This window comes from Tursiops truncatus, chromosome 5 (assembly GCF_011762595.2).
Source record: "Tursiops truncatus isolate mTurTru1 chromosome 5, mTurTru1.mat.Y, whole genome shotgun sequence".
Classification (NCBI taxonomy): domain Eukaryota; kingdom Metazoa; phylum Chordata; class Mammalia; order Artiodactyla; family Delphinidae; genus Tursiops; species Tursiops truncatus.
This window is the reverse complement of record NC_047038.1, coordinates 96,989,226-97,015,762: the sequence shown is the minus strand read 5'-3', so window position 1 is coordinate 97,015,762 and position 26,537 is coordinate 96,989,226. Positions and strand designations below refer to the sequence as shown.

General features: G+C 39.3%; 1 protein-coding gene across 6 annotated transcripts in view; it reads left to right on the top strand.

Moving 5' to 3' along the window:
* The first annotated feature begins 13,061 nt into the window (after window positions 1-13,061).
* Window positions 13,062-26,537, top strand: part of HNRNPD (heterogeneous nuclear ribonucleoprotein D) — a 16,976-nt gene continuing 3,500 nt past the window's right edge. For 2 of the 6 annotated variants that reach the window (XR_002175921.3, XM_004326554.4), the window contains exons 1-4: window positions 13,063-13,604; window positions 15,449-15,505; window positions 24,564-24,732; window positions 25,340-25,501. Coding sequence is in view for 4 of the 6 variants with exons in the window: in XM_004326554.4 (XP_004326602.1) it covers window positions 13,372-13,604; window positions 15,449-15,505; window positions 24,564-24,732; window positions 25,340-25,501 (621 nt within the window). In the remaining 2 variants the exon portion in view is untranslated. Of the gene's footprint in view, window positions 13,605-15,448; window positions 15,506-24,563; window positions 24,733-25,339; window positions 25,502-26,537 lie in introns of all 6 variants that reach the window. The other 4 variants (XR_002175920.3, XM_004326556.4, XM_004326555.2 and 1 more) reach the window with 4 other exon arrangements.

The following is a 26,537-nucleotide window of genomic DNA, read 5'->3' as shown; positions in this document are numbered from 1 at the left end:
TTACAATTGCATGTGACTCTAAAATTATCTCAATAAAAATTCAAATAAAGAAAAATAGTTTGATGGAATTGCTTTTACAGTTCTCGTTGTGCAAAGGTTATTTGAAACAGGACATGAATCTAAAAAAATCTACTACTCTGATGTGGCAAATAAATAAATTTATCTTATACATTCAGCCTTTCAGCTTTCAATTCTTTACACGATTTTGGACATTCAATCACCTGGGCTCAGAGCTGTGATTATGGGAAAATTTACAAAATACCCTAGAACATTCTCTGGTAGAGAGATCAAGAAGTCACTGAAGAAACTTTCCCAGTATATGTAAAGAAGAGTGAAGACTGAAAAAGGTGGAAGGATGTGAGTAATTTTCAAAAATTAAAAACAAAATTTCTTTTTTGATCAATTTAGATGTTTGTTTCTAGAGACGAATAGCCTAGCAGCTTGTGGGCCACTGTGTAACTGATCATACACTGCACTGAGTGATTATAAATCACACTGATTAAAAAAGTTATCAAAGTGAGATAGTATTTGAAGTTATGAGTATACCTCATCTGTAGATGAAGTCACTAAGAAGGGATCTGTAGTAAGAAGAGAAGAGGACCAAGGAGAAAATTCTGGAGAATAACAGAGTTTAAAGAGAGGACCTACCAGAAGATCTTAGTGGCAAAATTCAAGAATGGTGGTACCACTCTAAAGTTTGTGTGTCTATTTTTAGAGAGTGGGAGTGGGTTAGCGGTTTGTCTGGATGTTTAGGGTGAAACTGTATTCATTTATTACTTGTGTACTTTAATACTACTTTAAAGTAAAAATAAGAATATAGTACAAAATAAAATTAAAAAGCTTCACAAGTAGTAGACAGTGTAAGGATATTGATTCCTAGACCCGGAAAGAAGAGTGGTTAGACTGTTAGATCCTGTGCTGGGCCTATCAGGCTGCTTGCCAAACAAGAGGCCACAATGAAGTGTTTGTTAACAGAATGATGTTTGGCAACTTCCTGAGGAAGAGAGCAAGGGCGGCCTTGGTCCCTGCTGTGGCCCATGGAGAGGTATGTGGTCTTCCTGGAGTACCTTGTTGGAAAGTGATATATGGTCTATTGTCTCATCAAACTTGAGAGTCACTAGCTGCTTTTATAAATTTGTGGGAAACGTCATCCATCCCTTGCAGAAGAGACCTACGATGTACATTAAAGGATTCAGAAGTGCTGGGCCAGAAGATGAAGTACTTATGAAGGAGTAAAAACAGCATTCTGGACAGTGTTTTCAATAGAAAATTGTCAATGGAAAGGAAGAATGATATGGTATGTAGATGCTTAGTTGCATAGAATCTGGTTTCCTGAATGACATCTTTGGACAATAAAAACTAGTATCTTGGCTAGGGAAAGAGTGCATCCCTAAAGGGCTAGGGGAAAACAGATATTTTTCCAGAAATATGGCAAACTGATCAAGAGGACTTTGTTGAAGGAGGGGGGAAAAACTCCAGATAACGCTAAATCTATATATGACAGAAGGCACTTGAAATGACATAGAATATCAATGAACAGAAATCCGAAGACTTAAAATTATCATGAGGTGGTATTTGAAGCTATGAGTATAGATGAGATCACTCTATTCTCTTCTTGGCTACTTCCTGCCAATTACTGTGCAGTTGTCTGGCTGATTTTTGAAGGTTTCAGGTTTGAGGTCTTCCATAGTCAGTAAGGCCAAAGCTCAGCAAATGGAGATGGGAATGAAGGGGGCTGGCAGGCCTCCCAAAAAGAGCCCACAGGGTGGCAGTACTTTAGTATGCCCACCACAGACCAAGGTCTGGTTCTCAGATCTCTAAGTACTGATTCTGCCACTGTAAACACACAAGATGCCACTGCAAAAACCAAAATGCCAATTTATTAATTTATTAATGTACAATTTTGGGGACAAGGGACGTTTCCTTTCCAGTGTCCTGAACATTTATGGCTGTCATGAAGGATAACACCTTCCCCATATGAGGGTAACCATGAGGCTGAATTATTATTATTTTTACAAATATTTATTTATTTGGCTGCGCCGGGTCTTAGTTGAGGCATGCAGGATCTTTTAAGTTGTGGCATGTGGGATCATTATTTGCAGCATGCGAACTCTTAGCTGCAGCATGTGAGATCTAGTTCCCTGACCAGGGATTGAACCCAGGCCCCCTGCATTGGGAGCATGGAGTCTTAGTCACTGGACCACCACCAGTGAAGTCCCCTGAATTATTTTTTCTGTTAATTTATTCTTTACTGAAGTACAGTTGAATTACAATATTGTGTTAATTATTGCTGTACAGCAAAATGACTCAGTTATACATATATACATTCTTTTTCATATTCTTTTCTTTTTTAAATTGAAGTGTAGTTGATGTACAATGTTGTGCCCATCTCTGCTGTACAGCAAAGTGACTCGGTTATACACATATATACATTCTTTTTTTATATTCTTTTCCATTATGGTTTATCACAGGATACTGAATATATTTCCCTGTGCTATACGTTAGGACCTTGTTGTTTATCCATTCTATATATACCAGTTTGCATCTGCTAACCCCAAACTCCCACTCCTACCTTCTCCTACCCCCCTCCCCCTTGGCAGCCACCAGTCTATTCAAATGTCCCTGATTTTGTTTCTGTTTCATAGGTAGGTTCATTTGTGTCATATTTTAGATTCCACATATGTGATATCATATGGTATATGTCTTTCTGACTTACTTCACTTAGTATGATAATCTCTAGTTACAACCATATTGCTGCAAATGACATTATTCATTCTTTTCTATGGCTGAGTAGCATTCCACTGTATATATGTGCCACATCTTCTTTATCTATTCATCTGTTGATGGACATTTAGGTTGTTTCCATGTCTTGGCTATTGTGAATAGTGCTGCTATGAACATAGGGGTGCATGCATCTTTTTGAATTATAGTTTCGTCTGGATATATGCCCAGGAGTGGGATTGCTGGATCATACAGTAGTTCAGTTTTTAGTTTTCTGAGGAACCTCCATACTATTTTCCACAGTGGCTGCACCAACTTACATTCCCACCAACAGTGTAGGAGGGTTCCCTTTTCTATGAGGCTGAATTATTCATCAAAGGGTAATTGACCCAGAATAGATACCCCCAAAAAGGTGAACATTAATCTTGAGGATGCAAAATGGTAACGTCTGATTATTTCCAACCCTACAAAAGAGAACCTCTTTCTTATGATAAAAATAGCCATATTTAAAAAGTTAGGAATTTCTTTTTGGAATTTCAAACTGGAGAGCACTAGATAATCACTGCGATGTTATTTTTACAGTATATCTATTCAGTAGAATATTAGGCAGCCATTACAATTTTAGCTATGAAGATTATGCAGCAGCATAGGAAATATGTATGGCATAATAGCTGATGAAAACAGTAGGATATGCAATTTCACTGTTTAAAAGCAAACACAGAAGGGAAAAAAAACTGACATGAAACACATCAAAATGTTCAGAGTGGTTATATTTGGAAGGTTGTCTTAGGGGTGATTTTTTTCTTTGCTTTTCAAATTGAATAAGATATTTTTTCCCTCTGCAGTGGAAGCACCGAATCTTAACCATTGGACCACCAGGGGAATCGCTGAATAAGATTATTTTAAATGATTAAAAAAAATTACAGCTGGATTGTATGTAGTGACTACTGCTTTTTTCTTCCCACCTTTCCCAAGAATTTGCATGTGGTCACTAAATAATCATTCAGCCTCAGGTCACTTCCTTTCTTTCATTTTTTTTTTTTTCTGACAGAATTATGTTAGCAAAATGCTATCGACACAGTATACCCTGATTCCAGCATTTGATATATCTTTGCTCTTGATCAAGGTTCTTTGGGTTACAGTAACAAAAATGTACTCAGATTTGCTCAGGTAAAATGTGAATCTTGGGGAACAGGAGCATTGCGTATAACTCAAGGGAAGAAGTTCAGCTGAGGACAGAAGTCAGTGACAGGTATGTCATGAAGAACCAAGGCAGATACCATCTTCATCTTGTCAGGACCACGTGGCCTCTGGTCTCTCGTTCTTTCTATACATCTGCTCATTCTTTCTCTCTCTCCCCCCTTCACACTCAAAACTTATGTTCTCAGCTTCTATGATCCACATTGTGCAAAAAGGCTGCTCAATCCTCCAATCAGATTTCCTCCTAGCTCTAGCCCTCTAACCAAATGCTTAGAGACCCAGTATCCTAATTTAAATTCAATTTCAATTCCCAGGAGAGAAATCCAATTGATCAGTTGGGGTCAGGTGTCTACCCTGGCTGTGGTTTGGCAATGGAGGTCGGGGTGGAGTCATAGAATATAAATTTGGCTGCAAAGGGGCCACTCTTGGTTGAGGGGAGAGTTCAGAGAAAGAAGTCATGGCTTGGCAGACAACTCAAAAGGTATTTACTACCTGGGCTTCTCATGAGTCCTCAGCATCAAGGTGGAGACACAGGAGTTGGTCGAATAGACAAGAAGGTATATCATAACTGGTTATATGATCACACCCACAGGAGATAAATCAGTGACACCCTGCCTAAGGTTTCTGGAGGGAGTGGCTTTCAGATCTTATGAGTAGATCTCTGGTAGCTTCCGGTAAGGCTCTAGGTGGGCTCTGTCCTGATCAACAGTTTTTAATAAAGTCTTGGATTCCCTGGGCCTGGGGAATTTGTGTTTCCACTTTCCTTAATATTCTTAAATCTTCTCTACCTCCACCCCTGTCCACACTCTCTGCTAATGAAAGACTTCTTTTCTATTTTATTTTATTATTTATTTTTAAAATTGAAGTATAGTTGATTTACAATGTTGTGGTAATTACTGCTGTACAGAAAAGTGATTAAGTTATACATATACATTCCTTTTTAATATTCTTTTCCTTTATGGTTTATCATAGGATATTGAATATAGTTGTCTGTGTTATACAGTAGGACCTTGTTGTTTCTCCATTCTCTGTATAAAAGCTTGCATCTGCTAACCTCATCCTCCCACTGCACTGCTTTCTCAACCCGCTTCCCCTTGGCAACCACCGGTCTGTTCTCTATGCTAGTGACAGACTTCTTAACCAGCTGAGAAAAATAGAAGGAATCAGAACTAATTATCTGTTTATCACCAAACTTATTGATTTACCTACATCTGTACTCATATAATCTTCCTTCTCTCCCATACAACAGATGAATCATCTCTACTCCACTTTGTGCATTGGATCCCATCTTCTCTCACCTACTTAAGAACTTGGCTTCTTCAATTATCCTATTTCTACTCTACATCACCAGTTTTTGTCTTTCTACTGGATCATTACCATCATTTTACAATTATGGTGTAACACCAAAAAAAAAAAAAAAAACGAGACCCCCAAAATAGAGCTATAAGTCATCTAGACTGCTGGTTAGCCATAAAGTTAAACTATCAACAGACAAAAAATCTTTTATACTCTGGTCCTCTTGAACAGATACTGTATCCCCTTTGAGAAACGTTTTAGCAACCTTTACAAATAGCTTTCCAAATTTGTTAACCTGTGGTCATCACCATAGAATAATATGCAATGTACTTGTTCCATTGGCGTCTTCCAGGATTTGAGTCTAGTTATTAGTCTAGAAGCAATGAAATTAGAAGCGATAGGTATGGGTCTTGAGGAGAATCAACATTCCTCTGCAAAACACTTACTTCAGGATAGGTCATTACAGGTTCTTCAGGCAAGGGGAGGCTAATCTCCAGACAGTAGATGGACTAGATTCCTATTGCTGCTGTAATAAATTACTACAAATCTAGAGGCTTAAAACAACACAGATTTATTATTTTACAGTTCTAGAGGTCTCATTGGGCTAAATGAGGAGGAATGCAGGTCTGGGAGATGCAGCCAAAGGGTTATAGAACACTCACTATTGACTTTGAATTATTGAAGCAGATGAAGAAGCCGGAACTCATGGAGAAATATAAGAAGACAGAGCTTGTGGAGGAGTCTGAGAAGCTGCCATTTATGGTCACCTTGACTGCAAAGCAGGAGTATGCACAAAAGTTTGAGATGCCATTGTGTTTGGCTGCCACAACTGCAAAGTGAGAGCTTGTGGCCAGATCTGAGGATCTGGAAACTGCCAGTCTCCTGGAAGAAGCTGCTACAGCCTCCTGAGAAGAAAAGCTTCTTTTCTCTGCCTTTCCTATATGCTGTGAGTACCTCTCATTGGCAACTCTAACTTGGAACCATAAAGGGAGGGGAATTCTGGGAAATGTTCTTGGCTTCTCCTCTGCAATGGAGAGATGGTACATGTGGGTGGCAATAACGCAAAGTTGACAACCAACAATTCAGCATAGTTAGAAAACTTCTGATTTTGAGAAATTAACTGGCAAGTCAAACTGTGCTTAAATGATAAAGGGCATGTACTGAATCATGAGACTAAGTCTAGAGGTAGGGATAGCTGTAGTGGAAATTGATCTGGTAGCTCAAAAAATGTGAGCAGGACCTGATATCCTGTCTTCCATGTCTCGGTTACTCTTCATTGCTCTTTGATTCCTATCTTCATAGGCATTTTTTGTTGCAAAACAGCTGCCAGTGGTTCCCTCAGCTACATGCTTCTCAGCTTATGATAGACCAGTGGGTAGGAGAGGATTTCTTCACTCAGATGTCAAAGAGAATTTCTTGAATGTGATTGGTTGATTTAGGCTCTGTGCCTTTCCCGAACCAAACTATGTGACCAGGGGCGAAGAATTCATTCTGATTAGTTGACTGAGAAGGGAAAACCAATGTTTGGCTCCAACCCCAAATGTCTACTATAGTAGCCAAAACATCAAGGACACGAACAAGTTAAATAGAATAAACCCCTCCTACTATGGCCAGATGGACTGTTGATTATGTATCACTACTTTTAAAGTGTGACTTTTGAGCAACTGTATTGAGTCTGAGTGCCTGAGAACTCCCAGCCCTGGTGTAAGGAAGTGATTATTCTCAAGCATCTTGTACCGGATGAGGAATACCAAATAACTCAGAGCCACTGCAATAAAGGAAACGCTCCAAATAGCCCCAGGACAAGAAACACATTCCTAAACTTTTTTTGAGGCTTTCAATGTTTGTTAGTTGAAACTTAATCTGAAAACGCCAACTTTTCAATATTATGTTCTCTTTCAATAATTATTCCCTTGAACTGTAGCTCCTAAAAACTAAGCAGGACAACCATAAAATTAGCAGCTAAAAGAAACTTACAGGTTGATTATGAAACAAAACCTGATATTATTTGGCTTCAGCCTTGGTCCCTGGGAAAAAAAAAGATGTCTGGGGGATCCAAGATGCCAGAACTCAGTTCAAGTCAAAATATTGTATTGCAGTGCCTGAGGCAGGATTATGAAAAGGCTCTGGATAAGCCCTAGCTGCTGTTAACCAAAATTTAACCAAAATTTCATCCCAGAGCTTCAGAAAAGGGGAGGGAAAAACGGAAAAAATACTGAATTTAATGATAATGTTAGTCTTATTCTCTACTTGAAATATTATTAATAATATTAATCCAATTCCTGTTTTATTTTTAATGATCCCTTGCTGTCATCAGAGCATGTTTTTCTTTGTAGAAAATGTCATTCTAGAAAAAATACACTCATGTGACCACATATAAATAACACTTTATTTGGAGATTAGCCTCTCGCCAGAAGAAATCAACCATGAGAGGCCTCATGACAAAGGCCTTCTGACTCATCTTCCTGATACCCTCCCATGGTCCACTGTCCATACAACATCCAGAATGGTCTGGATTATTCGAATCCAGATTATAATTATCTGGATTATTCCGGCCACTTAAAGTTTAAGTCAGATCATATCCTTCCCCTGCTCAAAATCCTCCCATAGTTTCTCATCACATTTATTTTTAAATTTTTATTTATTTATTTTTTAATTAAAAAAATTATTTGTTTTATTTATTTATTTTTGGCTGCGTTGGATCTTCGTTGCTGCATGTGGCCTTTCTCTAGTTGCAGTGCGTGGCTTCTCATTTTCATGGCTTCTCTTGTTGCGGAGCACAGGCTCTAGACGCAGGCTTTAGTAGTTGTGGCACGTGGGCTCAGCAACTGTGGCTTGTAGGCTCTAGAGCGCAGGCTCAGTAGTTGTGGTGCACAGGCTTAGCTGCTCTGCGGCATGTAGGATCTTCCCAGACCAGGGCTTGAATCCATGTCCCCTGCATTGGCAGGCAGATTCTTAACCACTGCGCCACCAGGGAAGCCCCTCTCCTCACATCTATAATAAAAGCAAAGTGCTAACTGCAGCTTACAAGGCCCTGGGGGACCTGGTTTCTGTATACCTCTCAGGTATGATCTATTATGCTTTCTTGCCTTCACTCTATTCAGTCACACTGGCCTCTATCATTCACTGAAAGTGCCAAGAACAGTCCTGTCTTTGCCTTGTAAAGTCTTCCCTGAGCTATGTGTATGGCTTTCTCCCTCATCTCCTTCAGGGCTCTACTCAGAAAGGCACCTCCTTCAAGGGTCTTCTCTGAGCGCTGTATCTAAAATAGCACATTATCTATCTCTAGCACCTTACAAATTTTTCTTCCTATCACTACTTTATATTACATTATTTCATCTATTGTTTGCCTCTTCCACTAGAATGTCAGCTCCATGAGATCAGACCTGTCTGCTTTGGTCACTGTTACATTCCCAGTGCCAGAAATGTACCTGTGTCATGTGTTGCATGGTTGAATGAGAATAAATCTAACTAGAAATAACCCACTATTTATGTCCTAAGAAGCATCTGGATGAATGAAGACATATTTTGGAGGTAGGATTTAGTGACTGATTGGATATGGGGGGTGAAGGTGTGGGGTGCTATCAAGGATTCCCTGATTTTTGCCGGGAGCACACAGGTGGGTGGAGGTGTCATTTATGGAGAAGAGGAAGACCAAAGAAGCTGATTTGTAGGGAAGGTCAGTTCAGTTTTGGACATCTGAAGCTTGAGATGCCTGTGGGACAACCAAGTGGAGAAGTTAAGCAGGCAGTTGGATATGTAGGTCTGGAGTGAGATAAATGTTTTTATTGTTTGAATCTTTTTTGAGCTAGGTTTTCTTTAATTGACTCTAAAGGCACCCTATTGACATCTCTGTGGTCAAGCATAACTGACTCTATGATAGACTTGCTAAAGTAAAATCTGACACTTCACAGTGATAGGGCCTTTTTCTTCTCTAAGTGAAAAGGGAGCTTCCTGACAACCAAGAATGATGATAATGTTCACTTTTTGCGCAATTGGTCACTTCACTTAAAATCACAAGCTAATTCTTCAACGAAAAGCTTAAATCCTACTGAAGATGTTCTGCAAGTGAGTAAATGGCTGTTTAACATTGTTGTATTAGAGTCTCAAGTATGTGTACCTTGCATAGGAAATGAATTCTCTCTGCTGTTTCTTCTGGACACTGTTTATTCTAGGTTGCTGAATGGAATGCATATTCCACTTAAAAATTTTTGAGCATAGATTTGCTTGCTCCATTTGTAGAGTATATTTATTTATTTTTTATATTTTGGCCGTGCCACACAGCTTGCGGGATCTCAGTTCTCTGACTATAGGGGCTGAACCCAGGCCACGGCAGTGAAAGTCCGGAATCCTAATCACTAGGCTACCAGGGAACTCCTTGTACAGTGCATTTAGCAGATAAACTGTGACTTCTTGACTTAGGTGTGTACATCTTGTCCAGGGTAAAAGTGATTCCAGTTTAAAATCTCAAATGAATTCTGCCTTTTATAAGTACTCTAGTCTTTTCTGCAGTTTTTGCTTCATAAATGCTAAATTAAATGAGGATCTAACATTTCAGTGTTATCTGAATCACTGGGAACCTCCTGAAGCATGGAATTTCTGATGTCATGGACACTGAGAGGGGACACGACCTCACTGCAGTGATTTGGCCAGTCTAACATAGTGCCAATATACAATCTTCAGCCCCTTAAACAGTAAATTCTTACCTATGACTACGGAATACAAGTTTGGTTCTCCCTCTTAAGGAACTTCACACACCAGCAAGTGGTTTGAGGAAGTGTTTTTATGCCACAGATGAAGTGGGATGGTGGGAAGAGACTTTTAAGTCCCTGCAAGCATACCTAGTTTGCCTGAAAGATCCTAAACCTAACAAGTTGTCATTCAGTAATTCAACCAGCAATTAGTCTATTACGTGTGTGTATGTATACATGTGTGCATGAGGGAAGAAGGATATATAGAACACATTAACTTTACTCTCCAGGAACTCATGGTCTAGTAAAATTACATATTTAGAAAAACAGAAGTAAAGATAAAGACTGTGAGAACGTATGATTAATTCTGCCTCAGGGAGTCTGGGAAGGCTTCACAGAGGTAGGAATATTTAATTGGGGTTTTGAAGGATGAATAGTTTACCAGGCAGATGAAGAACGTGAAAAGAACTAGGGTTGAAGTTAAATGGGTACTCAGAAGAACGTTGGGTGGATTTGGAGCATAGGATGCAGAGATTTGGACCATAATATGCAGGGATATGAGTGATAAGGCATCATACATACTCACATAACACATAACAAAGGTGTTAGCTTTAAAATCATTCCTACGTTTCCTGGAACTTTTAATATAAACTCCAAGAAAGTTCCTAAGTTACTGGGCTACGTGTGAATTAAAATAAACCTCTTGGGAGTCTATTACTAAGAGACAGGCATGTCTAAAGCTGTCTTAAAAGCAAAAGTGGCTGGGGGGGTGGTGGTGGTGGGATGAGTTGGGAGATTGGGATTGACATGTGTACACCAATATGTATAAAATGGATAACTAATAAGAACCTGCTGTATAAAAAAATAAATTAAATTAAATTAAATTTTTTTTTTTTTTTTTTTTTTTTTTTTTTTTTTTTGCAGTACGCGGGCCTCTCACTGCTGCGGCCTCTCCCGCTGCGGAGCACAGGCTCCGGACGCGCAGGCTCAGCGGCCATGGCCCACGGGCCCAGCCGCTCCGCGGCATGTGGGATCTTCTTGGACCGGGGCACGAACCCGTGTCCCCTGCATCGGCAGGCGGACTCTCAACCACTGCGCCACCAGGGAAGCCCCCTAAATTAAATTTTTTTTAAAAAAGCAAAAGAAGCTTTTTTTAAAAAATTTATTTATTTTTGGCTGCGTTGGGTCTTCGTTGCTGCACGCAGACTTTAGTTGTGGCTCTAGGCGCATGGGCTTCAGTAGTTGTGGCGGATAGGCTTAGTTGCTCCGTGGCATGTGGGATCCTCCCAGACCAGGGCTCAAACCCGTGTCCCCCGCATTGGTAGGTGGATTGTTAACCACTGCGCCACCAGGGAAATCCCAAAAGAATTATCTTCTGAAGACAGAAGAGATTCAACAGGCACCCCCTTCAAGTGAGTTTCTTCTTAGTTGTCTCTAAGTTGGAATATTTGGTTTGAGCACAATATCCACTTTCTTCTTGGCTACTATTCCTTTTTTTAGGGGGGCCGTTCCACGCTGCATGAGGGACCTTAGTTCCCCCAACAGTGATCCAACCCCGAGCCCCCTGCAGTGGAAGGGTGGAGTCTTAACCAATGGACCGCCAGGGAAGTCCCTTGGCTACTATTTTGACAGGTGGAGACATACCTCAAGTCACTACCACTTGATCTGCGATACACATTCTTGGCACTGCCTGTGTGTGACTTACGTAATACAGGAGTTCAGTAAGATTATATTTTTAAGAAGTTTTCAGAATTTGATTTGTATTCTTGGGTTTTAATTATTCTATCATGTAAATTCTGCTAACATGACTAATTATAAAAAATTAAGTGTTTTCAGTCTTCCTTTGAGATTTTTGGATAGTGTTAATACGAATTCATTTAATTACATATTGGAAAACAAATATTTAAACTCTGCAGAGTTCTTTTCGATATTTCACACTAGTCTTCGTTTCCCCAGTGCCTGGGCACACGCTGAACAGGCAAATAATCATTTGTTGACTAAAGAAGTACCTAAAAACTTGATTTTCTTCAAGATGTAATTGCAGGAAGCAGCAAATCCCAAAGCCCGAATAATCCAGTTTCCAGCCAAGGCGCCTGGGATTTCTAGTAGGTCTATTAAAGAACTTGACTGCTACCCTGCACAAAACCCCTAGCGGTGTTTAACAACAGAAAACTCCCCTAACCCACAACACAACAAACTAAGAAACCTTGTAAAGAAGATTCACAGTACAAGAGCTAAAAAACATGAACTTAAGTGAACTCTTGGTTGATCTAACAGCCTTCCTAACTCCTAGTATTTTCAAAGAATCGTGGTAGGTTTCAGGATCCTCAAATACAGCAAGCAATGCAAAACAATCCCTGTTCCTTAAAATACGCAAGTTACCTGCTTCTTCTGGAAAAATTTCAGGAGAAATGCAGGCAAGCAGAAGTGTTACTTGGAAAGCAACTCTTAAAAGTAAAGCAGCCCTAATCATCAACAGCCTCAGCCTGCCCGCCAGGGTCTGGGAAACGCGGCAGCTGCAGCCGGGGAAACCTCAATGTCACCCGGTCGCGGGCGACTACGGCGGCCGGAGGAGCTGCCGCAGTCCGTGCACGCGCACGGCCAGCCGCGGCGCCTCGCTCAGGCTACCGCGAGCCAGGCGTTCCCCGGAGTCTGTGGGACAAGGCCGACACCTCAGCGTAGCCTCCCTTCTCGGGCTGGCACCGCTAACACGCGGGGAGCAGCCGGCTGTGCGCCTCCCCTCCCCCACTCCAAATCCGCAGGCGCACAAGGCACGGCTGCCTTCCGGGAGGTGCTACCACACCCCTGCCCAACGCCGCTGCTCCCGCCCGCTGCTGGGGGTGGGGGTGGGGATTGGGGTGAGCCGACCAGGAACCCTCGGAAAAGCTGCGGCGGACGGAGGGGCCCTTCTAGCCGCGCCTTCGAAACAGCGCTCCTTGTTCTCGATGGTCTCCGCGCGGCCGTCTTATAGAACGCCATTTCCGGTTCCCTTTAAAGGCCCCACGCTGTGCGGCGCAGCGCGTGCGAGGAAGGTATAAAAGGGAGCGAGAGGGCGGGACCGAGGAGGAAGGGGAAAAAAACTAGCGGTAGAGGGGGGCGGGGGAAGTGCAAAGGGCGCGCTCGCGCGCCACGTGACCGGGACGCGCCGTTCTTCCGTCGGCCATTTTAGGTGGTCCGCGGCGGCGCCATTAAAGCGAGGAGGAGGCGAGAGCGGCTGCCGTTGCTTCTTATTCTTTTTAAGTGCGGCGGACGAGAGTGGGAGTGCGCGCCGCGCGAGAGTGGGAGGCAAGGGGGGCAGGCCGGGGAGAGGCGCAGGAGCCTTTGCAGCCACGCGCGCCTTCTCTGTCTTGTGTGCTTCGCGCGGTAGAGCGGGCGCGCGGCAGCGGCGGGGATTACTTTGCTGCTAGTTTCGGTTCGCGGTAGCGGCGGGTGTAGTCTCGGCGGCGGCGAAGGCAGTAGCACTATGTCGGAGGAGCAGTTTGGCGGGGACGGGGCGGCGGCGGCAGCAACAGCGGCGGTAGGCGGCTCGGCGGGCGAACAGGAGGGAGCCATGGTGGCGGCGGCGCAGGGGGCAGCGGCGGCGGCGGGAAGCGGAGCCGGGACCGGGGGCGGAACCGCGGCCGGAGGCACCGAAGGAGGCAGCGCCGAGTCGGAGGGGGCGAAGATCGATGCCAGTAAGAACGAGGAGGATGAAGGGTGAGTAAGGGGCGGCCCGGGATAGTCAGGCCCAACTATCCCCCCTCCCCCTCCTTCTCCCCCGCCATTAGGCCTCGTTCCCGCTCTCCCCCCGTGCTCCAGGCTCCCGTGCAGCCTCTTTGCACTGTTATCCCCTTCTCTGCGCCGGGCTCCCCCGGGGTTTCATTTCCTTCTTCCCCTGCCTGCTAATCGCCCCCTCCCCCATCACACACGTTTCCACCTTTAGCCGTCACCATGCTGCTCCCCGGCCCGCCCTTCTTCCCTCCCTCGCCTTGGGTCTCCTCCCACCGACTTAGCCGCCAGGATTTTTTCCCGCCTGTCGGGGGGTACCTTTTTTCTTTTCCCGCTGTCTTCTCTCTCCCCAGTTTCCTAAAGTCCTGGGCATAAAAACGCAGTCAGACACAAAAATCCTTTATGCCTGGATAACTAAGGTTTATTTGGTGCTTCTCACTGCAGCATCCCTAGACGATGCCATTCTTTGTAAGCACATGCTTCGGGGAACGTGTAGGTTGTCCAGCTCTGCTCCTCCCGTCTTGGCTTCAGGCCGAATGTTTTTCAGTATTTTGAGTAAGTTTCGCCTCAGCCTTTTCGTTTTTCTACTGTACACCATCGCACAACGGCTTGCTTGCATATTCCCCACTTTCTAGCCTACGGAACCAACTGGGCCTGGTGAAATTCCCCGAATCGCCTGTTGGTACGTTGGTTTTGCTCCAAGGGCTTTCCTCAAGTTCCGTGTCGGCGGAGCCTGCACTTGACTGGAGCTGTTCTACCTCCGACTTGCTGACCGCCCTTCCCCCACCCCGCAGAGTTATTCTAACCGCGCACCTTTTTCGCGCCCTCAGCTATTCGGTTCCTCAACTGTTCGTACAGATAGTGTACTCTTACCTTACTTTTTCTGTGCAATTTTCATTTTTTACAACCCACGCCGTGCCCAGAATCCTTTTTTTGGTCTCTCTTGATTTCTCCTTCCCGCTCTCACCCAGTTTAAGTTACAGGAGGCCCACCAGCCTTCTCATAAAATGAACAAATTCTGTAATGTGCTATGGCTTTTATTCTTTTTGCAGGTTTTTAAGTAGTAACTTGTTTCCTCCGATTGGAATACGTTGTATATGTTATTTAAAGCTGCATAAAATTTTTTAGAACGCAGCGTTTGGGAGCCGGGAACAGAATATAGGAGTTAGCAGGAGGGACTAAATCAGGGGTTCTTGGTTGGGTTTTCTTATTCCCGTTACTGATCGCTGATGTTGGGTTAACGCTTCCTTTACTTTTTGTAATTGGGGTGTGTGTGTGTGTAATTTTTTCGCTGTAACAAGGAGAAAGGTGTTGGCTGGAAGGTAAAAGCAATAAAGTGTCGCTTTAACTCAATATTGGAAAACATTCTCTTTATTAGGAGAAAGCACAAGCTTTGGAGGGGGGAGAGATAAGCCCTTTGGAATATAGGATTTAATATTCTCAGCCTAGGCAGACTCTTGTCGGGCTGTTTTGCTGATTGTGCTGGCTTTGGGAGAGTGGAGGTGGGATGGGAAACGAGCTTTTCTTAATTTATCTGGAATTATCTATAGCTTAGTTTAAGAAAGGGATATGTTAAATATTTGGAAACTTAAGCCTTTTAACATTTTGGTTTCTTTCTGAATTCTGTTCTTTGGACAGAGGCACCCAAATGATTGTGTAACTTACTGTTTGGGGCGGGCTTTCTGTTGATTTTTCAAGTCACAAAGCAGCTGCCTTTGTAGTTATCTACTGTTGAACCGAAGTGTAAATGAATTAAAGTTTTTAACCCTAACAATGTCAAAAACTAAAACTAGAATTTTGATTGGTTGCTGTACCGGTTGTTAATTCCCTAGCCATTCAAACTCCTCCCCACGACACTCTGAAGCAGCGACGGCACAGCGGGAAGAATGGTAAAACTTTTAAATTTTATTTCTGTAATATAAAGGTTTCAATAGTCATAACATGTGGAGGCTGTGTATTGGTTAGTTGCCCATTGATTCCCAGGAAATTCTAGACTTTAGTACAGTAGGATATTTTGTACCTGGGATATAAAACCTTTTTAGGCATCATGTGTGATCTTTGGGCAAAATTGATGCCATTACATGGTTTTTGGTCTGTGGTAATGCATGTAATTGTGGTTTGGCCAATTAAAGCTTAATATAATTAGTAATGATATTTTTATATTTGGGCAAGAAAGAGTAATTTTAAATTTGATTTGTTTTAAGACAAAAAAATTTTTCGTGTAATTCTAAGTTTAATGTTATACGTGAAGGTTATCTGCTACAATAAAGTGTTGTGTGTTTAAAATGTATTGCATGTTATACTGAAATATTCTGGAAATGTCAGTAGTAAAACATTTTTAAAGTAGTTATGTATATGCAAAAATGACATTTTTTAAACATCACCAACCATATTTGTAAATAGAACTTTAATAAGAATTGCACATGTACTATTAAAGGCGTGCTGATGTGGCTTTCCACTACAGCTTAAATCAGATTTTTAGATTTTCAGTGTGATTTGGTTGGAATGTTAATTACAGTTGGTTGGTTGACTGACCTGTATTCACAATTGCATGACTTTTTGAAAGGCTGGTAGATTGAGTATTGTTCTTTTTATCCCTCCTCTTCCCCTAAATGTCAGTATTTCTGCCTTAAGGATGATGTTTGAGTTTTCCAGGAGTTTGTATCTACCACCACTGGAGTTTAGAGGGCCAGTAACTTGCAGATAGTTGACTTAACATCTGTACAAACAACATTCTTAAGAGCCCAGTTGGGACAGTATTTACATTTTACAGGAGCTTATTATTTTCTTTAACTGAAATCTGTCCAGTTTTATATTGGAGATAAAGTGTGACATACAGAATAAAAGTTGTTTGTTTTTTTTTTTTTTTTTGGCCGCGCCACTGGGGATCTTCCCCGAGACCAGGGATTGAACCCGTGCCCCCTGTATTGGGAGCATGGAATCTTAACCACCGGACTGCCAGGGAAGGCCCCAGAATAAAAGTTTTATGATGGAAATTATTCTATTTGGTCCTGTGATAGTTCAATTTCACTGATAGGTAATAGTGGCAAACTAAATAAGAAATTATAACTGTACTTGACTTTATTACTCCATTACATATTTCAAATATGTAAGCAATTATTTTCAGTAATTTGAAAGGCTCGTAAACTTACGTTTAAAGGTTGTTGCTTTGACGCTTGCAGAAATTATATGTGGTCTGTTAGTTAATACTATAACTTTGCAAGTTTCTTGAACTCTTAGGAAAAATGGACAATTAAATATTTATGGTTAATGAACATTTTAGATCATGAGGTTTACTTTGAGTTTACGTTTAACAAATATTTTCATTTCTAAAGTTTAATATTTGACTTTTAAAATAACGTACCCCCGCGTGCCACAACAAATTTCCTGCGTGCCGCAGCTAAGACCCGGCGCAGCCAAATAAATAAATAAATATTTTTTAAAAATTACTCTCCTGTCAGCCTCATCCTTTACACGTATTCTTGTTTTTCTTTCTGAACAAAAAGCCCTCAAGACTTAATCTTTTTGATGTCTGCACTTGCCACCCTATCTGTTCTCTGTCTCCCAGTTTGAGGGAAATTGGGCAGAAGTTTCATAATAGTGGTGAGGGTAAGACCGGTTACTAGATATAAAATCTAAATTTAATTTCTTAAACACATTTCTGTGTGCGAATCTTTTTACAATTCTAACTTGAGACTGAAGTGAATTATAATTTCATCCTAAAACTATTTAAAAAATCAATTTGTTGCAGACTTAAGTGTTTTTCTTAATACAAGAATAAACAACTATTTTGAGGAGGACATGCTTGTTATACCTCTAGTGGAGTAAAGTGTTTCCACAGTTTACTATGGACCTTTAGAGTAATTATTCACTTCCATAGTAAATGCCTTCCTGAGTTCATCTCATTATAATTTTTCCAACTTTATCATCCCTAGTTTTTACTTAAAAGCAATTGCACTGAGATTGCCTATTTTGGTGTGAACTCATTATGTCCTCTATAGGGCTATGATCCTTTCAGTGTGTAGGTACTTTAAAATTAGTGTCTGGCAAAATATGCATCCCATGTATAGCAAGCTACCTGGAGACAGAGTTTTTACTTTCTCATGATTATTGGGGAACTGTAATATTGTAGTAGCTTGCAATTTTACAAGGTAGGTACATTGACTTGCCTGCATTGGGTTAGGTAAGAAGCAGAATAATCCTGTTCATTTATGAGCCAAAGTACAGCAATACTTTTCTAATAACAGGACTGTTGATCTAGTTCTATAACCATTAGTGTATAAACCCAAGTGTGATTCTTCCTGTTTGAGGATTTTGTGAATTAATTGTGCTGTAGGTTGTCTCCTGTCTTAATTTTTAAGAAATGGGCTTACCTAACACTTTGTTGTTTTAAATATTTGAGATTATAATCTATACCCTAGTGCTTCTGGGGCATCTTGAACATTGTTTGCTTTGTAGAAGAGCAGTTACTTTTAGATAAAGCAGTCTTAACGCCAAATTTACGGGCCTTTGATTCCTAAGTTGGATTTACTGTAAAGTTGAGACCCTGAGTACATGGGTCTGAATTTTGGCATTCTTGGGAATCTTTGACAAGTTTCCTGGGTTAATTGTAGTAGTGAATGCCCCCAGATTTGAGATGATTAACACCTAAGGAAGGAGTACTAAATTCTTTTCATTTCAAATTCTTATTTATCATGAAGGATACTAAAAATCACTTGACCTTTTGGGTTTGGAATTGGAGAATATCATTGAAGTGTTTGAGTGCTGCTTTTTGAGATAAATATACTTGTGGCCCCTTCTATAAATTAAGTGTATATTTTGTATTTTTTTTTTTAAACATTGCTTGGGTGTTGTCATCTGTAAGGGTGCACTCAATATAAGAAGGTTTTGAATCTGCTATTGTGTGTGATTCATGGCCAACATGGAGAATGATTAGTTTTAGCTTGAAAGCATTTAAAAAGTAATAGAATAATAACTTTTTCCCTATTCCGATTAAACCTGTGCACCTCGAGTGTGTGCAGATTCACAAATGGAGTGAAACAACTTTAGTTCTGCTTCAACGTTTTAGTAGATAGGGCACTGAACTGGATGCTGGAAGCGTGGGATCTGTTTCTGTTACTTCACTTCCAACAGTGTGGTCTCAGGTAATATAACATGTTCGTTACTTGGTTTGCTGATTTGTGTGTTGGAAACAATGCTCACCACAGGAAGATTGACTACATAGCCTGCTTTCATAGCTTGTGTGTATTTATCCTGTGCCTTAATAGTTGATACTGCCAGTGGTTTACTCCTGTGGAGTAAAGGTAAGCATGTTTTAGTTTTTGGAGTATTACATATTGTACATTGGAGCTAGACGTTTAAGACTGTTTGGGGGTGGAGTGGGGAGACACGTATTATTGCTAGCAGTGTTTGGCCAATAATCAAGGTGGTAGTTTTTAAGTATTGAGTCCTATTCTGTAAGCTCCTGCTTATCTAGACTTGAAACTACCATAAAGTCCAAACAGCCAGGAAACTCAACTCTAGTTTCCCTACCCCAAGTCTTGTGAGAAAGATAGATAAATAACTATCAGTTAATACACTCAAAAATTAACCAATAATGTCATGAAATGAATCTTACATAATTTTCCCCTTATATTATGTGATTTTAAAGCATTGCAAGATTCTGAAATTCCACCAAGAAAGGTAAAAAGCATTTTCTGAGTTTAGGGTTGATATTTAAATCGGTTTCTAATAAAAAAAAAAACTTTATAGAATTGTGAATGTGTAGTAATCTCAGTTAACCAGAACCTTAACCTCTAGGTTAAGGAAATCCCATTCCTTAACCTCTAGGTAGAGGAGAGTTTACCTTATAAAGCTGATTGAGAGTTTATTTTAAAAGTAAAAATACAAGATGTCATTCCTGCCTGGGAATGAAATGAAGAAAAGGGGAGATTTTGGGTTGAACATTTAAAGTTTATTCAAAAACCGTCATGTTTATTAGCTATTATGTCTCAACTCACATTTTTAGTCATTTAAGTTCATTCAAAGTATGAAGAAATGAGATCTAATATATTACCTAGAGGAATTAATCTTTTTTATTGACTTGTTAAGAGTTTGTCAAACTGTTTCCAAGAGTATTTTTTATACAGATTCTAAAATGATACCATGTAATACTACCTAGTTGCAAAAAAGTAACCCCCTCCCCATTTTAGGTTAACTACTGATTTAATTTTAAACTAAATCTATATTTTATAAGGAAAATAAATACTCATTTCTTATCTGTTGTTGAGATTTCACTATACTTAATGTCATTTTAGGATTGTAAAGGAATAATTTTAAGGATAAAATACCAGAAGTTTTATTTAAATAAGGATTAGTGGTATGCTTGAGTAACATTACTCGAAAAGGTGACAGTGATTGGCCAGTTATGTTGTGTACTTGAAATGTATATCAGATCGACATGCTGTTGTAGTTTTTAAACTGTCAGAATTTGTTATGAAACCACATATGGAAGGCCATGAGTTGTTAGGAAGTGTTTAAAAGTTACAGAATCCTTTTTTTCCCTTTCCAAAATTGGGAAAAAGTGTAATGATGTGTTTATCATTTACCTTGAGTAGGGTAGTAGGGCCAAGTGTCTTTATATAAAAAATACTTACTGTTGAGTAGAGTGTTAAACCTAGAGACCTCAGTAGTATTGAGAGTAAAGTTCTTAGATGGGAAAAAACAGTATTTCCACCAGCCAGCACTGCTCCATATATATTGCTGTTTATATTTTGAAATTATTCCTTACTGAAGTTACTGGCATTTATGTAGAGTACAGACAAGTCATCAGTGTGATTTTGGAACTACATTTTATTTAAGAGCTTAGAAAACCTAATTTCCAGTCTGTAGTTTTTACATGGTATATTTAAAATTTCTGGGTTAAGTCTTTAGCATTAAAACTAATCTTAGGATCCATTTATATAAAACTCATCCTGGCCGTTTCCCTTTAATGTTGGAAACTTCATATAGCTCATGCAGATTAAAAAAAATTTAAGCCATTGAGTAAGTGAAAAAACTGCTTTATTTAGATTGTGCTCTGTCCCTACTAAATAGTAATTTATTTCTATTGAGCACTTGGGATGTGTTAGACCATGTTCTGTGCCATTTAAATCCTCACTGCAGATAGAGGTAAGCTCTTAGTTCTGGAGGAAGGATTTAAACCCCAAGCAGTTTGGCTTACTGCCTCTAAATGTACTTCCTCTCGAGGAGAATGTCCCACAAAGCAACCTAAATTCTCATTTGGAGAGTTATCTGCACTGAGTTGTATAACTTTGTGCCTGTCATTTAATATTATAGTATGGTATAATGTCAGTATCTATAAGGCAAGAATATTTCAATTGTTGAGTAGGTGTTTTAAGTTGAATACTATATTGCCTTTGGGGTGCTAAATAACTTTACAGATAGGATTAAGAAATTAAACTTCGTTGATACTGTAGGTAAAGTCCTACACTTTAATTGGGATTATTGATTCACTTACAAGTAATGATCAAATTTTAAGCTTGTATTGCAGTATTAGGGGCCCATTTCTGCTACTTGAACAAGTCCTGTGCTGTAGTTTTAACTTGCGCTGCTCAGGATTTTTCTGAAGTTCCAGCTCTCCTTCATTGTAAAGTGTTTTGCACATCTCTGCAGGGGTGAAAGCAACTTGGAAGTCAGTCTTTGTGTTCAAGGCAGCAAAGGTAATCTGGACAGACACTAGGTATTGTGTTTTAAGCAAGATACAGTAATATAAAATATAGAAAGTTTAAATTGATACCATCTTATATATACCATCCTATAATTTGAGGCAGAGCATGTCAGAATGCTGCTGTTTTAGAGAGGCTAAAATAAGTTCCCATTTATCCAGAATTAAGATAACACTTTTTCTTATTTGTTACACATGTATATTTTGGTGTGTCTACTGAGTAAAAATGGGGTGAATTTATTCAATATGCTAGATTTAGTAAAGATAGAATGAATTTGGTACAGTATGTGTTCATTGTAGTATATCCACCTGTCTGGTTAGGTTATCACTTGTGCAGCACCCTTATTAGAGCAGAAGAAAACGAGTGCTTTGGGGCTGCCAAAACGTAATGAATTTGTCTCAAAAAAGAGCTAGTTAGGCTCTTGCTCAGAGGCTGTTTACTGTTACTTTACCCCAAATTTGAAAAGTTTGAGTGCCAGCTAACTTCCTAAAAAATGAAAGGGGGGGGAAGCATTTTAGAATAGCAGCTGCTGATTAATCTGGCAAAAATGAAAACTAGAACTTGTTAAAAGAGCTAAGAAATAAGATGCACTTAGTGTATTAATAAATAGTTCTCTAAGTTCAGAAGACCCTACGGGCATGCTATAGTAGCATAGTGTGTTAGTGGTGACTGACTCAATGTTAAATCATGATTACTCTATTTGATGAGGAAGGCAGAAGAGTGTGTGTGATATGCCATAGGAAAAAAAAAATCATTCCAAGTAATTGAAGGTTAAAAACAATTGGGGAGAGAGATTAGGAAGGCAGGCAATGCTTGAAGGAAGGTAGACTATTTGGCTTCTCATTCTCTAAAGGTGCTGGATAGCTGAAGTTTTACTACATATTTTGCTCTAATTTTTTGAGAAACAGTAGTCATTCTACGGATGTATAAATTATAGTTGACTAGGACATTTATATTCTGGATAAATGAGATTTGATTGTTTAAGAAGGATAGCCTCTTCGGTGACCTTTTTTAACTCTAAGGTAGACACATTTAACAACTTCTTTACTCAAGACTATATTAAACGTGGAAAGTTTCTTTCAGTAAGAGAACACTTACTGGGCCAGTTGATGAATTAGTATGCTTATCTAGTATTTAAGAAAACTGACTCCCAATGTTGAGAAAAAGTTTGGGGTTTGTGAATTAAAGAACGTGCCTCATTCTTGATTTATTTCTTTGTAATTATTTTTTGTTAATTTTAAATTGAGGACACAACTCAATATAAATATTGCCTTGGTTAAATAAAATCAAAACTAGTTCTGTCTCTGAGGAACAGACCAAACAGACACAGAATTTTCTTTCATTTCAATTTTATTTTTTTAAAAGACTTCTGTTATTCTCTTCAAACTGTTAAATTATCGATGGAAAGTTTCTGTAATAATCACAGAAGTGGTAATTTAATAGTTAAATTTCAATTGAAGTTTCTATCTAGAACTTTCCATGAATATCTGAGCAAGAGGTCATTACCTTGAAGTCCGTTTCTTTCTCATCCTTAAAAAGATAGCAGTGTTCTCTTCACCTTGAAAGAGTAAATGTTGGTAATGTACTTTCATCTATGAAGGAAGTGCTCTGGATTGTTAGGTTAAAAATAAAGGTGCTTAAGGCAATTTAAGTAACTTGGACTGGATATTATTTCACTGGATATGAAAGAAAATGTAATTGAGAAAATACCTCAACTTTTTTTCCCCATGGAATTGGCAGTAAACATTAATAAACAATAATACCTGTACAATATTGTGGGTGTTTTGTTATGCTCATTTGATTATAAAATATAAAAAGTTAATAAAAGTTACTTGAAGCATGGAAATTTTATTAGCAGAAGTCCTGAATGTAAAGCATATAAATAGCCCAGCTCTAGAATACAGGTACAAGTTGAAAACCTAACCTAAACGGGAAGCACACTATATGCCTAAAAATAAGACTTCTTTTGCGCTTAACTTTATTAGAAGTAAGAACAAGTCTGATAAAAATAATAAGAACAGTAACACCTCAGTTAATCTGGCATCTTTAGGTTAAGCAGAAGCAAGATCTTATTCTAGGGATAGACTTTGTTCTCTTGTTGCAAGAATTGGCTTTAGTGGCGATATCCTAAAAAGCCCACAAGATGGAGATGTTCCTGCTTTAATTTCTTTTCAGAGCTGGAAGTTAGCACCACACCCCCATCGCCACCCCTCCCCCTGACCCACTGCAGTTGCAAAGATAGAAGTCATTGACCAAGCATGATTTTATTCTGATGGTGAAATTGATTTTTAGCCCTCACATAACAAATTCTGACAGTTTATCCTTAAAATAACAATCTCTAGTCCTGTCTCTTTAAAGGGTAGGAGGGAGGTATATGTTAGCTCTTTTGTGGGAGTGGGTAAAGGGGGCAGATGTAAAAGGGATCACAGAGCTGCCAGGTCTGAGCTTTATGGCCTTTTGCTGTAATAAAAGTAAGATGTCACTTTAAATTATTTTGGGGGAGGGGATGCATTTTTGGTTTTAAAGTGTCTTGGTGGTTTCCACTTACCACCTGTCACTTTTAGCGTTTTAAAGGTTTAAATATTTTATTGCTGGTTAACTGAGGTTCTACTGGAAATAAATCATCTAGGTTAATTAGTGGATTGTGCTTCAGTGGGTAATTTTTTTGTTCATTAAATTGCTTACGTGATTACTTTTGTCTTTATTAAGGATTCTTAGCACATCGAAAAACTTCGTTTACAACTTAATTGTGAGACTTTCCCATTTTATGTGCTAAGAGTTTTGTTAATGAGAGAACGGTTAAGAAAGGAGCTTCAGCATAGACACGCTAGTTACTGTGATTAATGGGGACCTCATAGCCTTTTTATAAGTTTAATAAAGATTTGGAAGAGAAATTTCAAGGTGAAATTCTGTTTTGCTGTTACCAGTATTTAACTTGTAATTTAAGAAAGACAGTGTATACTGTTTTTACTTTGGGGATACATTTCTCTCTTTGGCAAGTCAAAAGACTTAATCTGCTGCTTGCTCCCTATTTTGTAATTATGCAGGCACAGTAGTGACAAACAAAACTTTCCATAACTGTAATAGGGTGTTCTTGATATGTGGTTATGTAGGAAGAGTGACATTTTAATACACTGCCCAGTAAATTGGTGCAGTTTTGGGGAAGTATTATTGATGTGGATACTTAAGGCAAAATTAAAAAATTTTTTTAGCATTTTAATATTGCTTTTTGTCTTTACAGGAAAATGTTTATAGGAGGCCTTAGCTGGGACACTACAAAGAAAGATCTGAAGGACTACTTCTCCAAATTTGGTGAAGTCGTAGACTGCACTCTGAAGTTAGATCCTATCACAGGGCGATCAAGGGGTTTTGGCTTTGTGCTATTTAAAGAGTCGGAGAGTGTAGATAAGGTAGTGTGCCATGTGTTCTAATCAGTTAATAATGTAAAATATGTGAATAGTTTGATACAATTAATCTGTCTATTATTTGTGATTTCCCCTTTTGCAGTCATACGAAGGAAGAGATAACAGCTCTTGCCAATATGTTTTATGAAGAGTCAGATTCAAGAATTTTTTACTGAAAACTTCCTGTGTGTCAGGCTCTATTGTATTAAAATTAATTTTAAAAACCTTAAAGATGCCTAATTAGAAGGATATGCTGTGTTAAGTTCACAGAAATACAGATTTTGAAATTTGCTAGGCAAGAAACTTCTGACTGAATCATTTTACATTTTAGTCTTTAGGCTACAAAGAAGTAGCAATCATGCTTATATTGCTAAATAGTTAAAGGCATGGTGGTTGTCTAGTAATTGATTAACTCCTCATTCTTACTGACCTTTAGGTTTAAACATTGGTATATATTAGCTAATATCACATCACCACAATTGACAGTTTAATTGTGAGCTGGTCAACATATGCCTGGCATTAGCTATATTTAACTATAATTATTTTTAAGTAAGTTAATAATCTCTGAACTTAAGATATACATCTTTCAAATGAAAAATTTCAATTTCCTTAGGTCATGGATCAGAAAGAACATAAATTGAATGGGAAGGTGATTGATCCTAAGAGGGCCAAAGCCATGAAAACAAAAGAGCCTGTTAAAAAAATTTTTGTTGGTGGCCTTTCTCCAGATACACCTGAAGAGAAAATAAGGGAGTACTTTGGTGGTTTTGGTGAGGTATGTGATAATACTTTGACCTAGTTTTTGTTAAAATTAGTGTGAATATAATTGTCACATTATAGGTTTTTCACTGGGTTTTCCAAAGTTGTTTTGAAGTTTGGACAGATTATGTGATTTGTTTTGAAATAAGGACAGTATAAATACATTATTAGCAGGTCTTTGAAGGTTAGATGATTGCATTTTCTAGTTTATTGAGGAACTATTGTATGCATAGCATCCTTGGGCATACCATACACAAAGATGAAGTAGACATTTTCTTATTGTGGAATTGATTGGATTAGTAGAAAGCTATAAACGAGGAAGACATTCAGGTTGGATTACCTGAGATGTAGAAGGAAATGGTTCAGTTGAGAATAGGGAAGAAATAAACTAACAATAGGGTGTAATGCCTTCTCAGTTTAAGCACATGTGTATGTGCAAATTTTATGAGGCTAATTATAGACTTAGATTCCTTTTATGAATTAATGATTTAAAGCTAGGTTGAGAAATTTGTGGCTTTTGGACCCAAATACAGCCTGCAGACATCCTTGGTTTGATTCAAGCAGAACATATTGCATGTTGTTAGTATTTGGGAATTGAGATATTTCCCACAAAAATCTGTATATTTAGCTTTTCTTCAGTATTTGTAAGAGCAGGTGACATTGGAACTGCCTTCTTGCCTGGCAACAGCCGTCTAAGATGGAGTAGCAACTTCCACCTTTGGTTGCTCATACGTTCTCCAGTTTTCAGTGATCCTCACCATTCCCCATTTTCTCCCAAACACAGTCAGTTTTATTGTTTTTCTTAAAATTGACTGTTTCCTTCTGCTTGTGCTTGGTGGGTGGGCAGGCATTTGAGTTTGTGACCCTTGAATTAGGTAGCAAGTGTCAATACCCTATGAACCTTTTTTTTATAAACAGGTTTAACAACTTTTTAGGTGGAATGCATATTCTAATTCGAAGACTTTTTAAAAGATTAAAATAAACAGACACAATATAGAACAAGGGCAAAATGCATGTTTTCTTTGTGCATTTTCCCCACTAAACTTACAAAT